Genomic DNA, 21,463 nt, shown 5'->3' with positions numbered 1-21,463 from the left:
TCAAAGTGACGTCAAAATGAATGGCAGTCAATGGAATGCTAATGGCGGGTGATCACTTGTTAGCATCAAAATGGCGCAATAGGAGCTACGCATTCCAGACGCTCGCTTCCTCCCTTGCCTGTATCTGTATGGTATCCTTCTGGCCCATGAAGGAGTGTCTACTGTAAAGTTGATAAACCATTGGGAGCAGGAACTTAACATGGAAATTTCAGCATCGGTTTGGGAGGGTTAGGATACAGGACACAGACATTTCAAAGGCCTTTCACAGAACTATTGCTCCTGACCCACTCCTCGCCATCTTTGGTTCAGCGGGGTTTAATCCCAACATCCCAAACTATGAAGGGCAAGCCATGTCCCTACTTTATTGGCCAGGATGATTGATTCTAACAGTGGAAATCAGAGACCAGCCCCCCTTTTCAGCAATGGAGAGTTAGGAAATGCACTACACATGGAAAGACTCCGCTATAAGATGTCTAACGAAGAAAGAACTTTCCAGAAAATAGGGCATCCTCTGCTGATCAAATGGACAGAAGCGTGTGAGACAAATAACGGCCTAGGGAGACACCCCTAGCACTTGAGTGTACAGCTTTTTTCTTTCTTTTCTCCCTGAATTTGCTTCGTGCACTATGTTGACTGTCATTATTTTCATTTTTTTTTTTCTTCTCCTTTCTTTGTGGGGTGGGGGCTTGGGGTGACATAGGCTTTGCCGGCTTTTGTTGTTTTGTTGCTTACATTTCCAGAAAACTCTGAGGGAAGACTCTTGTATTGTTATCCTGTATAACCCCTGTATAAACGATTCCTTCAATAAATATATATTTTTTTTAAATTAAAAAAATTAATGCATCAATAATTATTATCCAATAACATATTCTAAAATGGGCCATCCTGCACAATGAGTACTTAAAGTACTTTTGGTACTTTAAGTATATTTTGATGCAACCACTTTTGTACTTTGGTAAAATTTTGAATGCACAACTTACATGTAACTGTAACAGAGTATTTCTAAACTGTGACATAGCTACTTTAAGTAAAAGATCTGAGTACTTCTTCCACTACTTCAGTTTAGTGTTTTATTTTCAGTTACATTAGGGCAGTTTAATAAATAAAGCATTTTTCTTTCATGGTGATCGAATATGGTGTTTTTACAATAATATGCAATTTGGGTTTTCCAAAAACTGGGATTACCATATCAATAACCATGCATATGAAGTGTTTGTTCAATATTACCAAAACAGACTATCGAACCATATTAATGTTCACTGCAAACTTTTACAGAGAATTCAAATTCATAAAATAATCCTTTATTTGTATGATCTGTGATGAAACCAACTTTTGGTCAAATAAAAGAGTTTGTTATATTTAACATATATAATATAAAAAATATATCTTTTTTTGATTTGTAAATGTAAAGATTTTATTTAAAGCTCATACAAAAAACATCAGAAAACGTCTAGCTAACCTTTGCCTTTCTTTGAATGTCTATGACCTTTTCGCGCCGACTCCGATCACGTGACTGCCACGGGGTGGGTCACGTGACAAACAAGGAAACAACAACAACAAGTACCCAGATAGTACTTTTCGAGAGTATTCCAAAAAACGACCAACCAAAAGCCAACCATGACTCCGTGTGGACGCTGTATTTGGGTTTTGGGGGTTTTGTTGTGTTTGTTTCTATCCGGACTTTGTTCAGTGACATTTAGTCTGAACGGGAAATGGAGTCTTTCCAACTCGAATGGTTCAGTATGGCTTCCTGCAGAGGTGCCTGGCTGTGTTCATTCAGCTCTACAGGAGCAGGGATACATCCAGGTAGGGAAAGCTATTCCTTTATATGAAGGTAGAACTACACCTTAATGCAGGGCTGTCAAACTCAATTTCAATATATATGTATATACAAGGCTGTGAAACACATCTAAATATTAACCAAGTAATAAAACAAACAAATACATGTGTATTTGTATATTTAGGTTACTACCCTTTTATTGGCATAAAAATGTCAACACATGCTACAGCATCAGCAGCAGGTGTCAGTAAAAACCCATATTTATATTAGGGCTGCACGATATGACGTGGGGAAAATATCTCATTGAGATTATTTTGACTGATATTGCGATAGGATTCAAGATATTGGAGGGAATGATCGTTTTTGTATCAATATTCTCATTTTCATTGAAAATGATTTACATTTAAAGAAATAAAACTGATCATAGTGTGATTTTTGCGAGGATCTGTACCAAACAAAGCTGTTTTCTGTAGTCTCTAGGATAGGATTTGTAGGCCGGGACGTCTCCGCAGCTCCACAATACTTTATTTTAGAACGGTTTGACACATATTATGCCTTTAACAAATATTGCACCCCCCCCCCCCTTGCGATTTGGATATTGCACCAGTCTATATTGCGATTTCGATAAAATTGCGATTAATTGAGCAGCCCTAAGTAATAGAAAAACACATTATACAATCATCTTAGAAAGTAATGAAATTAAGTTAAACTATTTTTTTTCACTTTTCTTGCAGGATCCATATTTCAGGTTCAACGATGTGTCTTATCGGTGGATTGCCTTTGATAACTGGACTTACACAACCACATTTCCTGGCTCTACCCAGCTGAGGTCAGTATAAAGATATATATATATATATATATATATATATATATATATATATATATATATATATATACACACACACACACACACACACATACATACATACATACATACATACATACATACATTTTTGTATCCTGTTCCTGACTTACCTGTGTCTTCTCTGCGTTAACAGGACCAAACAGAAGGTGCTGCTTGTCTTTGACGGTGTCGACACCGTAGCATCAATTTGGCTCAATGGAATGGTTGTCGGGGAGACGGACAACATGTTCCGTAGATATGTATGTTCACTGGAAAATAAGCAGTTCACAATGCACTGTACACATTTCCTTTACTTGTTTGTTTCCTTTTGGAATCTGTTTTTTGGTGTTTAGGACTTCCCAGTTGGAGACTTGCTGAAGGACGGTGATAATGTGCTGAAAGTTAGCTTGATGTCTCCAGTTGTTTATGCATCTGAGCGGAGGAAAGCTCATTCTGCCTACAGAGTTCCTCCTGAATGTCCTCCAGATGTCCAGAAGGGGGAATGTCACGTCAATTTCATCAGAAAAGTAAGTACGTCCTGCCACATTTGACCTCTCATCAGAAAACCTGAAAAATAAACAATCTGAGTCAAAACCATAAAAATATTTTTATCCAACAGATCCTTTAAAACTATTCTGTAGCCAACAAGCCTGTTGGGGAGAGGAATGTTTTGTTGCTGAAAGATTAGGATGATCTAATTTTAGAAGGTGACTATATGGTGAATTTAGAGACAAAGGGCTTCATGTACAGCCAGTAAATCATCATATATATATATATATATATATATATAAAAGAAAGAAAGAAAGAAATACAAATTTTATATATTCAAACCTTTACGTTTTATTCAGAGCACTGAAAACATATTGGTGAAATGTCTTTTTGGACATCCACCTTTAACTGTGCCGCCTATTTTTTTTCTGTCTTAGCAATTCTGATTTTCATTATGAAGAATTTCTTGAGATTTTTTTGCTTTTAAAGTTTTATTCTTACACCTGCACTAAACACTGACCTTCCTCTCCCTCCATCCCGCACCTTATTTCCTTATTTTCTGATGTTTGCATGTAAATAAATTAACTAAACATGCAGAACAAAGCGTCACATCGTTCTATGATTAACAATTTTAATTTTTTTAAACCGCATACAAAACACACCTTATACAACATGAAAGCCACCATGCATTTTAACAGTCATCTAAAGTTCCACCTGTCTATTTTTGGTGAAGGAGCAAAGCTCTTTCAGTTGGGACTGGGGGCCATCTTTCCCCACGACGGGACTGTGGAAGGGAGTTCGCCTGGAGGCGTTTGATGTCCTGCAGCTCATCCAGGTTTCCTCTGTTCCTCTGCACAGTACGTCTCATCTATTCTTCATCACCCACCTTTTGTTGGGTAAAACTACGAAGAATAAGGAACACTGTTTAACATAACAGGGATGCTTTAAGGCAGGGGTCTTCAACGTTTTTTTAAGCCAAGGACCCCTTAACTGAAAGAGAGACGGAGCAGGAACCCCCTACTCCCTATACATTATATTGTATAAAATGAAGTTGCATATTAAACTGGGCCCACAATAAAGTGTAGGGCGGCCTAAAGCCTTTATACATACCTTTTTTAGTGCATAGAATACTAAGGTATTAAAATAGCCTAATAATTGTTGGCACGATTTAATAAATCATGTTGTAATGTAAAACATGTGGTACAGTGAATCTCTAGTATTAACTGTATCTGTGGATCTTAGTGACTACCTTACTTTTGGGCCAGTAAGCCTATCTTCAGTGGTTTTCTTTCACACTTTCAAAAAAATGAAATTTTTGGCGGCCCCCTGCAGTAACTCTGAGGACCCCCTGTTGAAGATCTCTGCTTTAAGGCATAAACAGAATAAAACAATAATGTGTTAAAAACTCTTTGATTATTTATCTGTTGAATAAGAGTTTCTGTTATTTAGTCTACCCTCATTGATATAACTAGATTGGACAAAATAATAGAAACTCCTATTAGTACAACGCAGGGCTTCTCAAACGCATCATTCAAAGGTCAGCATCTGAGTTTTTATCCCTGGTTAGAGGTCCAGCATGATTGGAATAACATTTAATCAACTCAGTTTTAACTTTTAAGCAACATATATTCAAGTTGAGTTCTCTGTTTTCCTGCTCAACTTTTTTACCGATTTGCTTGTACTTTTTTTTTTTTTTTTTTTTCAAGCTTCATGATTTTTTTTTACCTTTTTTCCCAGATTTTATTTTATTTTTTTAGGTTTTTTGATGTTGATGTTTTGATGTAAATTTTTAATTTTTTAAAATAATTTGTGTCAACGTCCCTAATTATTTATTTTAAACAGAAAATTTATTTCAAAATTAGAAAACGTTACAGTTCATAATGTATTGTATTCCTAAAACAAGGGCCTTGCTGTATTGTCCGGACTTTGACAAGCGCTGGTATGATGTAATACCATGTTGACAGCACCACAAAATGCAGCCTCCAAAATGACCATAAAGTGAAATCGCACGTCTGTAAAACCATTTCAACACAAACTGAACATTATAACCTTTATGAAGGATTTATTGCAGGGTCGTTATATTAAACTGCTTTAGTTTTAACTAGGTGTACCTAATAAACTGGCAGCTGAATGTAGATGGGCATTTTGTTTTGAAATCTTATATTATTCCCTCCCAGAGTCATATACTGAGAAGTACTTTGTCACATTTCCAGAACAAGTTAAAAGTTACTGCATCTTTCCATTTTCTGCCAGCATTACCTGGTGGACTAATTAAATGTCTTTTTACATATAGTCTATGAAATCTGTTTGTCTGGCTAGATTTCAGCCTTTCTCAGTGGCGAGTCCAGGTTGAGCTTCTCATTGATGCGGTTCAGACCACAAATGGCCAAATCATGCTCTCCATCCCGGAGCTGGACTCCGAGCAGATGTTCCAGACACAGTTTCTCCCTGGAAAGACCAAGAACAGCTTCACCTTACACATCAACACGGTACGCCATAAAGTCCGCTCAAACGGCTTTTAGATTTTCAGTTTAAAAGTTTCCTTTCATTGACGTAGTACGGTGAAGTGAAGCTTTGATTTGTTAAAATGTTAAAAGGTTACCTTTATCTTTAGAAATGTATAATGTTGCCAGCGGTGGAAGAAGTATTCAGATCCTTTACTTGAGTAAAAGTACAGGTTACAGTTCCAAGTAAAAGTCCTGCATTGAAACTGTTACTTAAGTAAAAGTATGTAAGTATCATCAGGAAAATGTACTTATAGTAGTAAAAGTAAAAGTACTCAATGCAGAAAAATCCTCCCATTTCAGAAACTGGAAACGATCCAAACAGTTCTGTCAATCAACTAAATGTTTAATGGTCTAATCATCTCAGCTGGACTTGTAGGTCTATATATTGTTGGGTAGTTGAATTTATAATAAAACATATTTACATGAGACATCTACATGTGTTTGTGTGCAAAAATCTTCATTTGTAAAGTAACTAAAGCTGTCAGATGAATGTAGTGGAGTAAGAAGTCCAATATTTCTCTCTGAAATGTAGCAGAGTAGAAGTAGAAAGTGGCATGGAAAGAAAAGACTCAAGTAAAGTACAAGTACCTCAAATTTGTTCTTAAGTACAGTACTTAAGTAAATGTACTTAGTTACATTCCACCACTGGATGTTGCAATAAAGGGTACCACACTGATGTGTGTGTTATGACTCTCTTTAGTATCTCTGAATCACGTTGAGTCCATATTCTTTTGTGTAGAAGTTTTGAGAGCTTTTCCTTCTTTTCTTCCAGAGCAGCCAGGTGAAGCTGTGGTGGCCCAACGGACACGGTGACCAACCCTTTTACCATCTCACTGTCGGAGGCTTTCAGAACGGAGTTTTGATCCTGAAGGCAGAGTCTAAGGTCAGCGTTCACTTGCATTCTCCTCATTGCTGTGGAATTTCCAGCTTATGAGCTCATGCTATGTAAGTTGAGACAATGGTACCCAGGTCTCATACAGGTCAGTGTCCAACATAACCTCCTAACCTTTCCAGACAGAGGAATATTTTAACTTTACGCCTCCATAGATGATGGGAGGCGTAGCAGCTGTATGATAAGACAGTGCTGCTCACCCTGCCAAGGCCATAGAGAAAGTGGTCTCGCTTTGCCAGACCTCACTCCACAGCGCTGCGGTGGAGGGTCTGGCTAGTCCACACAGCATTACGGGATGGGAGAAAAACGTGCTCTGGTCTAGAAATCATCACCAACGGTGTGTTTTTATCCTCAGATGTTTAGAACTTTGTGCGTGCCATGTCATGTGCAACCTCCAGATTTACCAAACAAATCATGTTGGTGGAGAAGTGATGGATAACACCAGAATTTTAAATATACTGGCAGGAGCATAAAAGAAACTCACTGTTGCAGCCCCACCTTGTGGTTTACATTTGTAAGACCTTTTAGAAATAAATCTTAACATTAAAAATCTTGGTCATTGTTGTTTTCCTGCTTAACAATTTGAGCCACCGGACGGAGCCGCGGTGCCGCGGCAAAACAGCCTCGGGAAGGAACTTGTTTTGGCGGAACGTGTGTACGTTCAGAAGTTGTTTTAGTCGTGCAACAGAAAACTCAGATTGGACAGATAGTCTAGCTAGCTGTCTGGATTTACCCTGCAGAGATCTGAGGAGCAGTAAACCATAGTCCTCAGAAATCCACCGGAGTTTAGAACGCCAACACGAAGAAAGCGGAAGGTAACCGATATCTGGCCGAAAAGAGTGACCCCTGGGGAAATTTTCGGCGGCACCGCAGCGATCCCGGAAGTGGAAAATTGTGGATATGGACTATAGAGAAAGTAAACACATGACACATTTTGTCTATGCTGAGATATTTGAGTGCCCTCAATATCTTTGTTTACCCAAAAGGTTCAGCTAAACCTAACGCCTCCAGCATGAATTTAAATAGACCTTCAGGAGGACAGGAACTTCAGAAGTTGGGATGGCGCCTACGCTGTACTGTGTAATCCTAAATTCTCCTTAATTGAGTGTTCATTAAATGCTCCGGTATAAGTCATCAAAGTCTCCCGAACATTCTTCACATATGTGAAATGAGATGTGCTGCTCCTGAGTCTTTCCTTAACACTCATATGTTCCTTAGCTGATCCATTTATCCAGGATAGTCTACTGTAAAATAAGTGCAACAGAAGAATCGACTTAAATTCCTAGTTTGCTGACATCAATAGCCCAACATACCTCCCTCTCTTCACACTGAAAACACGACAGATAATATGAGCAAGACGGAGCCACTTTGTTCATTTCTAGCTGCATAATTTGACATCCAACTGGAGACGAGATCATACTCATGATGCCCAAAAAGTAAAGATGAATTATTGATTCATGTGGCACAAATTGTTAAGCAGGAAAACAACAATGACCAAGGTTTTTGATGTTAAGATTTATTTCTAAGGGTCTTACAAATGTAAACCACAAGGTGGGGCTGCAACAGTGAAACAGAGAGGAGTTTCTTTTATGCTCCTGCCAGTGTATTTCAAATTGTGGTGTGGTTTCCATCACTTCTCCACCAACGTGATTTACTTATTTGTTTGGTAAATCTGGAGGTTGCACATGACATAACACACACAAAGTTCTAAACATCTGAGGATAAAAACACACCGTTGGTGATGATTTCTAGACCAGTTTATCGCTCATAGTAAAAGTCAGGCGGTAAATATAGGCACAACATACTGTATACATATCTATAAAGAGCCAATAAAAACGCAAAATGAATGATAATCTTGATTCACTTTCAGACTTAATTATAGTGATTGATTAGTTTTAAAGTTTCTCCATTTAGGAAATCAAACTTGAAATTGAACCTGTAACTTGTAACTGGTGTGTGCAGTTTCAAGATTTCTTCTACTTGAGGCTGTCAGAACACAAGCTGGAAATATTGTTATTGCTCCACACGTGGCACAGAGATGAAACGGAATTCATAGACTTGTCTTTTTTTTTTTTTTTGTCTTTAAAGTTTGAGTGTTTTAGTGTTTGATGTCTCCTGCAGGTATATTTCCGCACAGTAGAACTTGTCCAGGAGCCAATTGGTGGCTCTCCAGGCTTGAGCTTTTATTTCCGCATCAATGGGAAAGCAATTTTCCTCAAAGGCTCCAACTGGATCCCAGCCCACTCCTTCCAGGACCAAGTCCCCCCTGCCGTGTGAGTTCAGTTTGAAAAGCTGTTGCTTGCACCTTTGCAGCTGAGTTCATTCACTTTATTATCCCAGATGGGAAACTTGATTTGCAGCCAGGGGCGCAAGATAAAAAACAGAAAGTACAAAAAAAAAAAATGAAACGACAACAATACAAAACCTAAAAGTACAAAAATGTTTCCTTTACATGCAATATACAGAACACAATTATATACAATACTACAGCAGCAGTCTTTACAGATTAATACACACATAATCAATACAAGATGTGATGGAGAAATGCAGATAATAAAACAATATATTGTGCAGCCCAGAGCTGAAGCTACTTGCTCTCTGTTTGTCCTGCAGCTTGAGGAACTTGTTGCAGTCAGCTGTGGATGCAAGCATGAATGCCCTCAGGGTCTGGGGAGGAGGAGTGTATGAAGAGGATATCTTCTACAGCATCTGTGATGAGATGGGAATCATGGTAACTACTGGTATCTATATACTGTATCAATATTTACCTAGATGTACTGTATGTACACAATAATATCATGATGTGAATTTCCCCTCTCAAGCATTCACTGTTGCATACCATTACTGAAGAAATGCGGGACCGTTTTGGGGACAGATGAATACATTTCCGTATGATTTTGAGAAATCTCTATGATTCATGAACATATTGTAAGACAGATACGTATTTAGATATGTGTCTTCAGGTATGGCAGGACTTCATGTTTGCCTGTGCTATGTATCCCACTGAGGACGACTTCATACAGACAGTGAGAGAAGAAGTCATCCAACAGGTGAGCGAGGGTATTTATTTATGTATTGTATTGTATTTAAGAAGATGTCATATTTGGAGACTATATAGAACCACATGGAAATATCAAGAAAAGTGGTACTTCGCATTTAGTTATTCTATCCACGGTATGTTAAAAGAAAAGACATTTTACATGGCACAGTATGTTAAAACAAAAGACATTTTATATGGCACAGTATGTTAAAACAAAAGACATTTTACATGGCAAATTAACCAAACCGAAACACGTTTTAAAATGTCACTAAAATAACCAGAGTTGCAGCATTTTAAGGTAGTTTAGTTATCTTAAAAGTTTGTTGTGGCATCCCATAGTGACAGTAAATGTACTCCCATTCGTCTTGTGTTTGTACTCGTCAGGTTCGGCGCCTCAAGTCTCACCCTTCCATAATAGTTTGGAGTGGGAACAATGAAAACGAAGCTGCTCTGGCGACAGACTGGTTCGGCATCCCAGTTTCCCAGAGGCCTACGTACCTGAAAGACTACGTGACGCTGTATGTGAACAACATCAGGGCGATAGTTCAGGAGGTCAGAGTCAAATCATATGTCATGTTTCAGAAAAGTTGACAGGATTTATGTTTTAAAAGATTACAGATGTGATATGTATTATGAGGATTTATTGTCAGTAGGGATGTAACGATGCATCGTTTATCGGTTAAAATTGGATATAAATGTGTAAAGATTCTAACCGGTTGCGATAAAAAATGAACCGTGATGCAAGTTTAAAACGGCCCAGGGCGTAATCTACTTTAGATTTCACTTGTTTGACTTCAGACCTCACTCTGTCTTCTTAGTTTATTTATCTGAAGAGATTCTTTTTCCTATTTATTTAGTTAATTTTGATGTGGGATATGTTTTAAACATTAAATTATAAATTTTATTTTATTACATTTTTGTTATTTAAGATAAAATACAATTTCAGTGTCACTTTTGATAAGAGGACACATCTGTTGTTTTGCACAGTTCATATTAAAAAAGAAATGTTTTTCAGTCATTTTTCTGCAGTTCATTCTGTTAAAAAAATCATGAGAAAATCCTATCATAGCTTGAGTGTATGGTTACATCCCTAATTGTCAGTGTTCCTCCCTAAGAAGTAAGCGTTTTATTATCCGCTCCAGGAGGACCAGAGTCGCCCGTTCCTGGTCTCCAGTCCCACAAACGGGGCTGAATCGGAGCAGGAGGGTTGGGTGGCAGCCAACCCCTACGACCCTCACTATGGGGACACACACTTCTACAGCTACACTCTGGACTGCTGGGATTGGAGGACTTTCCCCCGGACACGTTTCGCCTCTGAATACGGCTTCCAGTCCTGGCCTTCCTTCTCCACTCTGCAGCCGGTGACTGAATAAACCTTTTTGTTTTCTTGATGATTTTATCAGTAGATTGGTATCTAAAATCTGAGGTATCCTCTGAAATATTCTCTGGAGAACTTAACTGAAGACATGTTAGGGTCTCTTTTGTGGCGATTTGTATTTATTTATTTATTTTTTTCTATTTAACTGATTAAGGACCAAAGATGCAACCATGGTCAACTTTCTTAGAATGCATTGCTTTGAGAACAACCTAATGGGGTACTTTAATCTGTGATAACAATTAAGGGGCAAGGATATGTTACGACGACTACAACTGCTCCTAATATTCATAATAATAATAATTGTTGATAGATGCCTCATACACAGTCAAACAAAAGCAATGAATACTGTAAAATGCAGTAACAAAAGAGATGTATCAAAATAGGAAGATATTCAATTTACAATCTTCGTTCTCGGTTTCTTTCTCTTTGGTTGCACCTATAGCGATAGATGTTTCTGGATTTCACTTTATTTTGTAAAGTTTCATCATCTGTAGTAATCTCTCTTTTCTTTGTTTGTGACCGAGGCCGAAAAAAAAAAAAAAAAAAAAAACAGCACGGCCCCCACACATGAGTGAGTTGAGGAGCGAGTCTGTTGCGTTAGCCGCCTTCCCTCTCTGTTGGACCAACCACTGCTGGGTGATGGAAAGCGTGTCATTAACTGTGCGCCACTTGTGATTTTTCCCGACAATGTCACCACAGGCACCCACCCATCAGTGGGCCATAGGCTCAGTCACCATTGTTTACCTCAGTTGGCGATAGGTAGTGACTCAACAGACATTTATTTAAATAAGGCTGCACATTATATCATTTTTTTTATCGTCATTGCGATATCAACTGGTGCTATGCACACATATCGCAAAAGGCTGTGTTATATCGCAAATGATACTCAGAGATTTGTTTGTGTTAGTTGAAAGAAAATATCAGTAGAAAACTTTAAAACTTTAAAATGTAACTGTCAAACTTTTTAGTGTTTTTTTTCAATTCAATGTTCAATAGAAGAATGTTGGAGAAGAAAAAGAATTCCTTTCATTTGTTTTAAGATCAACAATTATTTTTTTGTATTTTAGCAGAAGGCTGAAAGCAGCAGAACTGAGTACACTTAAATATCTTTTTATTTATTGCACGTAATATTTTTATCGCGATATTCAACAACTGATCGCGGATGCCATATTTTCCTCATATCGTGCAACCCCAAATTTAAATGAAAATCTTATCTTATTAGATTCAGATTATTACCTTTTTAAATAAAATAAAACTAGGTCAGATTAAATGGTTAAGGTGAAGTTATAAAATGAAAATGTGTGGAGGAATTATAAAAAAAAGTAAAGTTAGGAGGTAGATTCTGACTTTGTCCATCACACCCACAGAACTTAGCTTAGCAAGCACTTAGTTTTATTTTTATTTTATTTTTAGGTGGTATAAAGTTTGCCTCTGTTTTGTGATGTTCCAGGTTTCCATACAGGAAGACTGGAGCTACAACAGTAACTTCACTTCCCATCGTCAACACCATGAGGATGGGAACCAGCAGATGTTACTGCAGGCTGCTTTACACTTCCACCTGCCAAACTCCACAGAGCCTTTGAAAAGATTTACAGATACTCTCTACATCACTCAGGTAAATCCCACAGACCACCCCTCGCCTCATGATGTCTGATGACTCCTACCTGTAAACCACCAAAGCCATCCTTTAAAGGTCCAGTGTGTAACGTGTTTAGTTTTTCATTATCAAAATCTGTGTTGCCCGTTCACAAACTTGTCCTTTTTCATGAATATTTACCACCACCATCAGTTCCAAGTATTCCTTTTGGCTTGAAATTTTACATTTGCGTTCGCATGAACTGGGGTAGACGCTCCATATTCATGCGCCATCTTGAAATACGTTAGCCGGTAAGGGACATACTGCTCCGCCTTTTGCGTTTTTCTCTGTCACATGATAAACTCACAGCTGCTGCTAATGCTGCTAATGGGTATCGTAGCTTCCCGGCCCCGGCTAGTTTGAAGAAGGAAACATGGAGGACCACATGTATTCAAAATCCAAATTTCAGGAATAGGAGTCTTCTTCTTCGCCAAGAAAAAGAAAAAGGATATAGAAAAGAGCAAAAGACCGTCTTTTTGAAGCGTGAAGGCTACCGTAGCTGTAATACGTACTTTGAACTGTGTGGCGCGAGAGAGTTGATTGCGATTATATCATCTCAACGCTAGATGGGAGAAATTCCCACACATTGGACCTTTTAAACACTGTTCACATGTAGTAATGGTCATGTTTCATGTCCAGGTCATGCAGGCTCAGTGTGTGAAGACACAGACTGAGTTTTATCGGCGGAGTCGGAGTGAGATCATCGGGGGCAAAGGTGGCACTATGGGCGCTCTCTACTGGCAGCTTAATGATGTTTGGCAGGCGCCTTCCTGGTCATCCATCGGCAAGTAAACGCACACTCCACAGACACATTTTTAGATTGATCTTGTTCATCATTTTTATGTCGAACTTGTTTATATATTTAGACTCCTGCATTGAAGTTATAATGCAAATATATTTACAAAGTATTACGGGGGGGAAGAAACGCAAATCGTATGTATCTTGATTTATTTGGTGACGATTTTTTAAAATTGATTCTTTTCCCCAGAATCAATATATTTTTCTTTTTTTTTTACCAATGATTCACCTAATTATTTTCTGTCTATACAGTACCACCAATGGCAACTACATCATATTGGTTTCTAGCTAAAACAGAGTGAAAGCAGAAAATGCAAAAAATCCATGTTATGTTCTTTACAAAGTAAATAAATGTCAGACTGACTGGCTGACGTGATGTGCATTCTTCTTAGAAAACAATTACTTTGTAGAAATGTCTCATGATATATTGTCTCTAGAAGTTTATTATTCAACTTTTGTTTTTGTTAAAGAAGGAAAAGAAAATAGCAATATTCAATACTATCGAAACAGATTAAATGAAAATCACAATAAAAATCCAATCGACGCCCATGTATCGTGAAAGAATCGAATCGGGACAAAAGCATATCGTCCCAGCCCTAATATTTATGATCCGTATGATGTGTGGCTGTGATAGTCCTTGGGATTAGAGGTCACTATTGCATAATAATCATATCATAATCATCATTTCCTTGTGTGTCTGTGTGTGCAGAGTTTGGGGGGAAATGGAAAATGCTGCATTATTTTGCGCAGAACTTCTTTGCCGCCGTCCTGCCGGTCGGCTTCGAGGATGACGACACGCTGGTAATCTACGCCGTCTCGGACCTGAGTCACCAGCTGACGCTCAGGGCTGTGGTATGTTTTCAGTTGGAAACTGTAGCTCTACATTGCATTTATTGTGCAGGTGCTTTTTGTGACTTACAATGAGTGCATTCAAACTCCAAAGGAATAAGAGCTAGATGTTTTAAAAAATAAAATAAAAATGAAGGTGCATCCCTCCCAAACTAACAACTGAAAGCGTATCCAGTGTGACAACACAAGTGCTTACAGTTTAAACTTAATGATGTGCACATGTGTAGGATTACAGAACAGTTAGAAGTGATCCAAAATCTGTTTAATTCATTACTTTTCTCATTTCCTCCCTGTGTAGTTTATGCTAACCATACTTTTGAAGTTTTCACTGCAGAATTTCATTAAAATTAAAATAGAAATACACTTTCTAAAAGTGCATTTAACACAGAACACTACAGGGTTTTTAATACCAGCACTTTATGTTTAGGATGTCTGTCTATATGTGATCTAATATGTGATAGTTTGCTTTCGAGACATGTTGACATTTCAGTGTTCAATCCTAGACACAGAAGCTGAGTAATTAACACTACACAACACATCTAAGTCAGTTGTTGTTGTTATTCATTTATTACTTTATTCACTAAGGGGAAATAATGGTAAAAAAATATCAAATGAAGCTATAAATTAAGCTGCATGGCAAAATAAAACAAAGATGCAATGTAACTTCTAAAACTGTAATTATTCCCAAGTAGAAAAAGAAAGTTTGTCATGAATTTAGCACAAAAAAGTCACTTTATCTACATTCATCATCTTATGATTCTAATAAAAACAGAAATGTTGCTCAGCCCAACATTTTCAAACGTTTGAACATAAAAATGTGAACGCTTCTAAAGAATGGTATGTAGATCATTTGAACTCCTCACTTCCACCATTTCAGTAATGTGTGACTGGCTCATTGTATTAATAATAATAATAATAATAATAATAATATATTTTACATTTTATTTGGGATTGATTTTAACAATGAAGTGCTCTACAAAGTGCTACAGAGTAAAACAAGATTGAAAACAGGTTAAAAACAGAAGCAAAAAATTAGAAATGTACGAGAACGCTTGCTTAAAAAAAGGTTTTTAGGACCTTCTTGAAAAAGTCAGTAGTTTGTGGAGTATTTAAATGTGTGGTTGTTGTTCTGACGCACAAGCAGAAACAGTTTTATTCTCCTGTGGATCAGGTGTCTGTGTACTCCTGGTCTGATCTGGATCCGGTGTGCACACTGAAGTCAGACCTGCTCCCGGTCCCTGGTGGCAGCGCTGTGGCCATTTTAAAACGGCCAATTACGGCCCTGCTGGCAGGATGTGGACACTGCACCCGCCTCTCCTGCCTGCTCGCCTTCCACCTGGAGGACAGCGGCGGCCAGCAGGGTCCCACCAACCACCACTTTCTGTGCTCACCCAGAGACGCTCAGGGACTCCAGAGACCCAACATCACAGTAAGACACCGTGTTAAAAAAGGAGTTTGACTGCTGGTATTTATTTATGCACATATTTAAAACAATGCACAGTGATGAAAAAGTCTGTTAATCTTTGGTACGTTTGCGGCATTTTCGCCTTTTATTTTGATAATGACAGTAGAGATACAGACAGGAAATGTGGCGAGAGAGTGAGGGAGGGAAGACCAAGGCCACAGAGGCGCACATTATTACTTCAAACACACTTCAAGCTTTAGTGCGCAACTGTTTTATGTTACTGAACGTCCGTTCCATTCAAACCATTGCCAAATGAGTTGATACAAAGCTAGTAAAGCCTATCAGCTCCACGAAACTCTCTCTGTATTTCTCAGTATGGCTATCTTTACTAAATGGTGTAGTCCAGTGACATTCATGCGCAGAAGCTCGAGTGGTGCGTTTGACGTCACAGCTAAAAGAAAGGAAACGGCAGGGTTCAACTTTGGAGACGAAGAGGACTGAAGGCATGGCTGAAAACCCGAAGAAGCGCCATCGAAATGTTTCAGTCAGTGATTGTACTGCTGAGAAAAGACCTTCACGTTAAGCAGTAGGACTAAAATCCCCAAAAAGAAAGTGACCGACGCCGAAGACAAACGCGGATAACCATTGGTGTGGCTTTTCCTAGTTGGAGTAGCGCTAAAAAAGAAAAGGGACAGAGGTCAGACACGGATGTCACCTAACTGCTCCTGAACAAGTTAGTAATGGGTTTTGTAGCGTAGTAGAAGTAGGAATTATTGCTTTTAAATTACTCTACCTAAATGATGTGCTACTAGCACCTGTGTGGAGCAGGGGTGGAGGTGGTGCGCGATCACCGAAGCCTTGCGTAATGTGGATGCACAGACAGTGTTGTTGTCATTGCTGAGAATTCCTCATGGGGGAGACAGAAACTACGCACTGTAGCTTTAATTGGACTAAATCGGGCACTTATCATGCTTTTGATTGCGTCACATTCATGCTCATGTTCACACGCAGAGTGTGTCTTTCCCTGCAGGCAATGGTGCAGCAGGATAAGAGCGGCTACAGCGTCACCCTCCACTCTGCCTCTGTGGCTCCTTTCGTCTGGCTCGATGTGGGAAACATCCCCGGACGCTTCAGCTCCAACGGCTTCCTGATGCTTACTAGAAACAGGACGGTCAGTTTTACCGCGTGGCGTAACACCAGCGTCGCAGAACTCTCCAGATCGCTCACCATCACATCTTTAAGGGACGTATACTGACCTGAGACCAGCCAGCCTGCAGCGTGGAGACGTCCTGTCCCTATCTGTCTCAGATACTATGACTTAGGTTTGACCCTTTTTCAGTATCAGAAAGATATTTTTGGACGGAAGCTGGTAATTTGTGCCAATTTTCTAAATCTTTAAACTTGGCAAAAAAGTAATTTTTTTAGCAGAGCAGAAACCCCTCAGAAAATGGCAGTTAGACCTGAATATTTTTAAACAAAGGAGGGGGTGGTGGTTTTAGCAGCTCTTACTGTATTAAATCACTAGCAGGGAAGCTGTGGCACACAATGGGCCTTTATGTGAAGCTTTCCTTCACAAGTAAAACCATCGGACAAAGGAATGAAATGTGCAAAGACAAATACATTTTTGCTAAAGGTGAACTGGCCAATATGAGCCTGGTTCCAGATCCCTAAAAATACCACATCTTGTCTTTAGCTATTTAAATTAGTGCTGTCAGTTAAACGTGTTATTAACAGTGTTAATGCAAACCCATTTTAACGGCGTACATTTTTTTATGGCGAGATTACTGTTCTTTTTGGCCTAGCAAACTTTGTAGTTTTTTTCACATGCTGTTGCAACAACTAGTAACGTTAGAAAAACTACAACACCACACCGGATCTAGCTAGACCGGAAACTAAACAGGCACGCCGCACACACTTGTTTAGGTTTGCGAGCCCGCCAAAGAGTAGTAGGCTAACGTAACACCCTGGCTAACACTGGCGCATTTACACAAATGTTCATTAATGTGCATTGTCCTAATCAAATAAATTAACAAATAAAATAAACGTTATGTTGGCGAGCGCGAGATGCTAAAATGGATGCCAATAAGATTCTGAATGGTGGAAAAGTTTTCTTTTAAAAAGTTGCCAAATGGTTCCATTGACAAGACCAGGTGACAGAAGCACAAAGCAAGCCGATCCACTTTTCCATGTTGATAAGAGCATTAAAATGAGAAAAGATAATGGGACAAAAAGAAATCAAGGGACATTTAGAATAGATAAAAATGTGCAATTAATTGCGAGTTAATGACATTAATGCGATTAAATATCTTAATCGTTTGACAGCACTAATTTAAATAGATGAATAATGAAGTTAAACGAAATGGCAATACTGTCTCACTTCTTGCACTGACCAGTAGTTTTCTTTTAGAGACAGACAACATGTAATCTGGACTAGGTTTAAGTTTACAGATGATTGTGTGTTTTTTGGGGGGGCAATTCTTAATGTAAACATTAACCCAGGGAATAGTAAAAACAAAAAATGTGAGGGCTGCTTCTTGCTTGTACAATTTAATGTACAGCATAAGTTCTCTGTTAGATCCGAGCAAAATTGGTATTGTAACTGAAAATGTCCTAACCTAATATTGAATCGAAAAATGTAATTGAATCTGGACCTTGTGAGTCGCAATCGAATCAATTTGGGAGATGAGCAGGTAGTGTCAAGTAAATTTGAGAGGATTTTCGGTGAGAAAAGCTGCCTGCAGTGGCCAAAAATGACACTATGAGGGTGGTGAGACTGAACTAAATCCAGGAGTTAAATAATGCTTAAAAGCTCAGTAGAGTTGAGGAGAACTGCAATCGGTGATAATTCTCTGTGGGTTCGCCACTACAAGCAACCCCTTTTACATTTCACTCTGATTTAATCCATTGGTAATATAAAACCATTGATTATAGCAGCTTTAAGATTTCTATGTGTAAAATGCAGGTGAAAAATACACTTAGAATAGATAAAATAGTTAAATGCAAGTGCAAAGCTGCTAAATTTAAAACCGGGCACAAAGACATAGAACGTTATAATTGAATCGCATGTTATTGTTTTGCCTTGTGTGGTTCATTGATTAGTGGCCGTGATGCTGTCAGGCCGTCTAAATGCAGTATGATGGGATGGGGCAGTCAGGGCAATCTCAATCTGAAATGGGTAGAGTTCTGGAGGATTTACTGGTGCTCTCTGCTTGTACGGTAGCATTAGTCAGATGGGCTATTTGAATGTATTACCTGCCATAAAACGTGTCGGTAATGTACGAGAAAAATCAGCACTCTTCCAGGTCTGCGTCTCATCTCGTGACTGTAGCACATCAAAGGCCTGGCCTCGGCTCTGCACCGGGATCACCAGGCCCCTCTCCCTTTACCTTCTTTTCGCCCCGGCTTTCATCCACATCTGAGGATCACAGGGGTCTTCTTTTAATTATTCAACACGCGTGGATGCATCCTACAGTATGACATGGACTGAGGCCTGAGTACTGTGAACCCACTCACAGCGACAGGAACAGACACACGGACAGAGGTGGAAAGAGTACAAAAATATTCTACTTAACTAAAAGTACTATTACTTTGATGAACTTTTAATTAAGTACAAGTAAAATTACAAAGCAAAGTAAAAAGTAGCTCATGTAAAATTTACTTTACTAGTACAAGTAATTACAACAAATGCAGTACAACTAATTTACTAGTAAAAGTTACTTTTTAACAGCGGGGGGGTGAGGGGATATATATTTTTTTATATTTACTTAGTTCACATCTTATTCATACTTTAAATTAAATTGCAGTCTCTCTGCACATGGGTATAAGACCAGGATGCTAGGCTAGAATTCTCGTATTCTCGCAACATGCAACAGTGCGATTTGATAAACTTGTTTGCAGTGTAAGACTACTGATATCATTTTAAAGGCTTTAAAGATATCATTCACTGCCACCTCCTCTCCCTCTCAGTCTGGTTTATGAGAACATGTCTGCTGGTCTGTTCTCTGTTAAATCGGCCTGCATTTAGGTCTGCTCTGTTCAGCATCAGCGCTGTCTGAGGCTACTACACAGTCTGTACTGAATCACTAGCTATTTCTGATATAGTTATGTAATTCTGGTGTGCTTAAGATTTCACTTAATATGAAATCTTAATTGAACCAGACAAGCTGAAGACCGCATTTTAATTTAAAGCAGTGTCCTTAAGAGATGGTTAAAACTTCTAAATACTACTACAATGTTGTGTGAGAGCTCTTAGTGCCCTTGTGCAGAATTGTAGTCTTAAAGCACTTTATTCAAACTCTGCAGGCTAATTACTCTTTAAGTCTGGTTTCTTTGGCCGGATGAAAACAAGCCATTTAAACTCACGTGACGATGGATGGATGGATGGATGGATGGATTGTATTACTTGCAGCACTGTTCAGAATATGTTTTGTATTCCTACTGATTTAGATACATTTGAAGAGCTTTGTTTTTGACATTAAAGTATTTTCTTTTTATCAGTATTTTCTGTCTAATCAACAGCGGTTCAATACTAAAAGAAATATGACAAAAACATATACTTAACAATAAACTGTTATCTGATTTTTATTTTTTTATTTTATTACACTCAGGGGTGAAATTACAGTGCTCAGCATAAGTGAATACACCCATGTTGATTAAAAAGGAATAAAAAAAATCATCTTTTGGAAATTGATCTTAATGCCTCTAATTAAAAAATGTGGAAAAAGGACACCAATTTTCTTTGTGAATGAATAATGTATCGTAAATAAATAAATGTTCTTCCTTAAAATACAGGGGACATAAGTCAGTACACCCCTATGTTAACTTCCCATAGAGGCAGACAGATTTTTATTTTTAAAGGCTTATTAGGGGGTTCTTATTAGGGTTATTTCATGGATCCAAGATAATATGCATCCTGATGAAGTTCCCTTGGCCTTTGGAATTATAATAGCCCCACATCATCACATACCTACAGACTGGCATGGTTTTATTTCAGTTAGCCTAATAGCTGGTTTGATTTGCATGGAGAGATCATTTTATGGAAAGTACCCCATGCCAATCTCTAGGTATGGTGAAGGGTATGTGAGGATGTGGGGGGGGGGGGCTATTTTAATTCCAAAGGCCAAGGGAACTTTATCAGGATGCATAGTATCCTGGATCCATGAAATCACTGGCCTTTAAAAATAAAAATCTGTCTGCCTCTATGGGAATTTAACATAGGGGTGTACTTACTTATGCCCTCTGTATTTTAAGGAAGAACATTTATTTATTTACGATACATTATTCATTCACAAAGAAAATTGGTGTCCTTTAAGGCTGGATTTTTCCTATTTTATTAAATTAATATAAATTAAGACATTAAGATCAATTTCCAAAAGATGATTTTTGTATTCCTCTTTTTAGTCAACTTTAGCATGGGTGTATTCACTTATGCTGAGCACTGTATGTGTTACAGCTCCACAAGAGGCAGACCAGATAAAGACACAAAAAGTATAAAAACAGTGAAAAGGAAATGGAAAATAGGATAAATTAAAGTTAAACTAAAGATGATACAATTTGTACACAAAAACAATACAGTTAGAGCTATATACTTTTATCAGGCAGGGGAAGTCTAATGAAAGTTGATGGATGCTATTATGGGAGAAAAAACTAAACATAGAACTATTATATTCATGCAAGTAGATAAAAAAGGTGTATATTTAAAGAGCAACAATGACCATCAACATATAATGTCTGTACAATGTATAAAATGTCAAATGCATAAATCAGTGTATATAAGGCCGTAGTTATCAATAGAAGTCAAGTGTTGTGTAGATTGTACACAAATGCAAATAGTGCAAAGATAGGT

The 21,463-nt window shown here is 38.2% G+C and overlaps 1 protein-coding gene across 1 annotated transcript; it reads left to right on the top strand.

The window, feature by feature from the left end:
- Positions 1 to 1,525: 1,525 nt before the first annotated feature.
- On the top strand, positions 1,526 to 17,410 carry manba (mannosidase, beta A, lysosomal). The gene is made up of 17 exons (XM_039785224.1): positions 1,526 to 1,806; positions 2,515 to 2,609; positions 2,779 to 2,884; positions 2,978 to 3,151; positions 3,847 to 3,970; positions 5,433 to 5,602; positions 6,393 to 6,503; positions 8,634 to 8,785; positions 9,126 to 9,243; positions 9,476 to 9,562; positions 9,937 to 10,104; positions 10,695 to 10,913; positions 12,381 to 12,545; positions 13,206 to 13,350; positions 14,074 to 14,216; positions 15,385 to 15,642; positions 16,649 to 17,410. The coding sequence occupies exons 1-17, from the start codon at positions 1,618 to 1,620 to the stop codon at positions 16,871 to 16,873; spliced, it is 2,649 nt and encodes an 882-aa protein (XP_039641158.1). The 5' UTR covers positions 1,526 to 1,617; the 3' UTR covers positions 16,874 to 17,410.
- The last annotated feature ends 4,053 nt before the right edge of the window (positions 17,411 to 21,463 follow it).

Source organism: Perca fluviatilis, chromosome 20, assembly GCF_010015445.1.
Source record: "Perca fluviatilis chromosome 20, GENO_Pfluv_1.0, whole genome shotgun sequence".
NCBI classification, from domain to species: Eukaryota; Metazoa; Chordata; class Actinopteri; order Perciformes; family Percidae; genus Perca; species Perca fluviatilis.
Note: the sequence above shows the minus strand (reverse complement) of the source record. Positions and strands in the feature narration are given on the sequence as shown.

Coding starts and splice junctions, on each gene's coding strand:
- manba (XM_039785224.1), top strand. CDS start 1,618: ATGACTCCGTGTGGACGCTGTATTTGGGTTTTGGGGGTTTTGTTGTGT. Junction 12,546..13,205: donor ATACTCTCTACATCACTCAG/GTAAATCCCACA, acceptor TTTCATGTCCAG/GTCATGCAGGCTCAGTGTGT. Junction 15,643..16,648: donor TCCAGAGACCCAACATCACA/GTAAGACACCGT, acceptor CTTTCCCTGCAG/GCAATGGTGCAGCAGGATAA.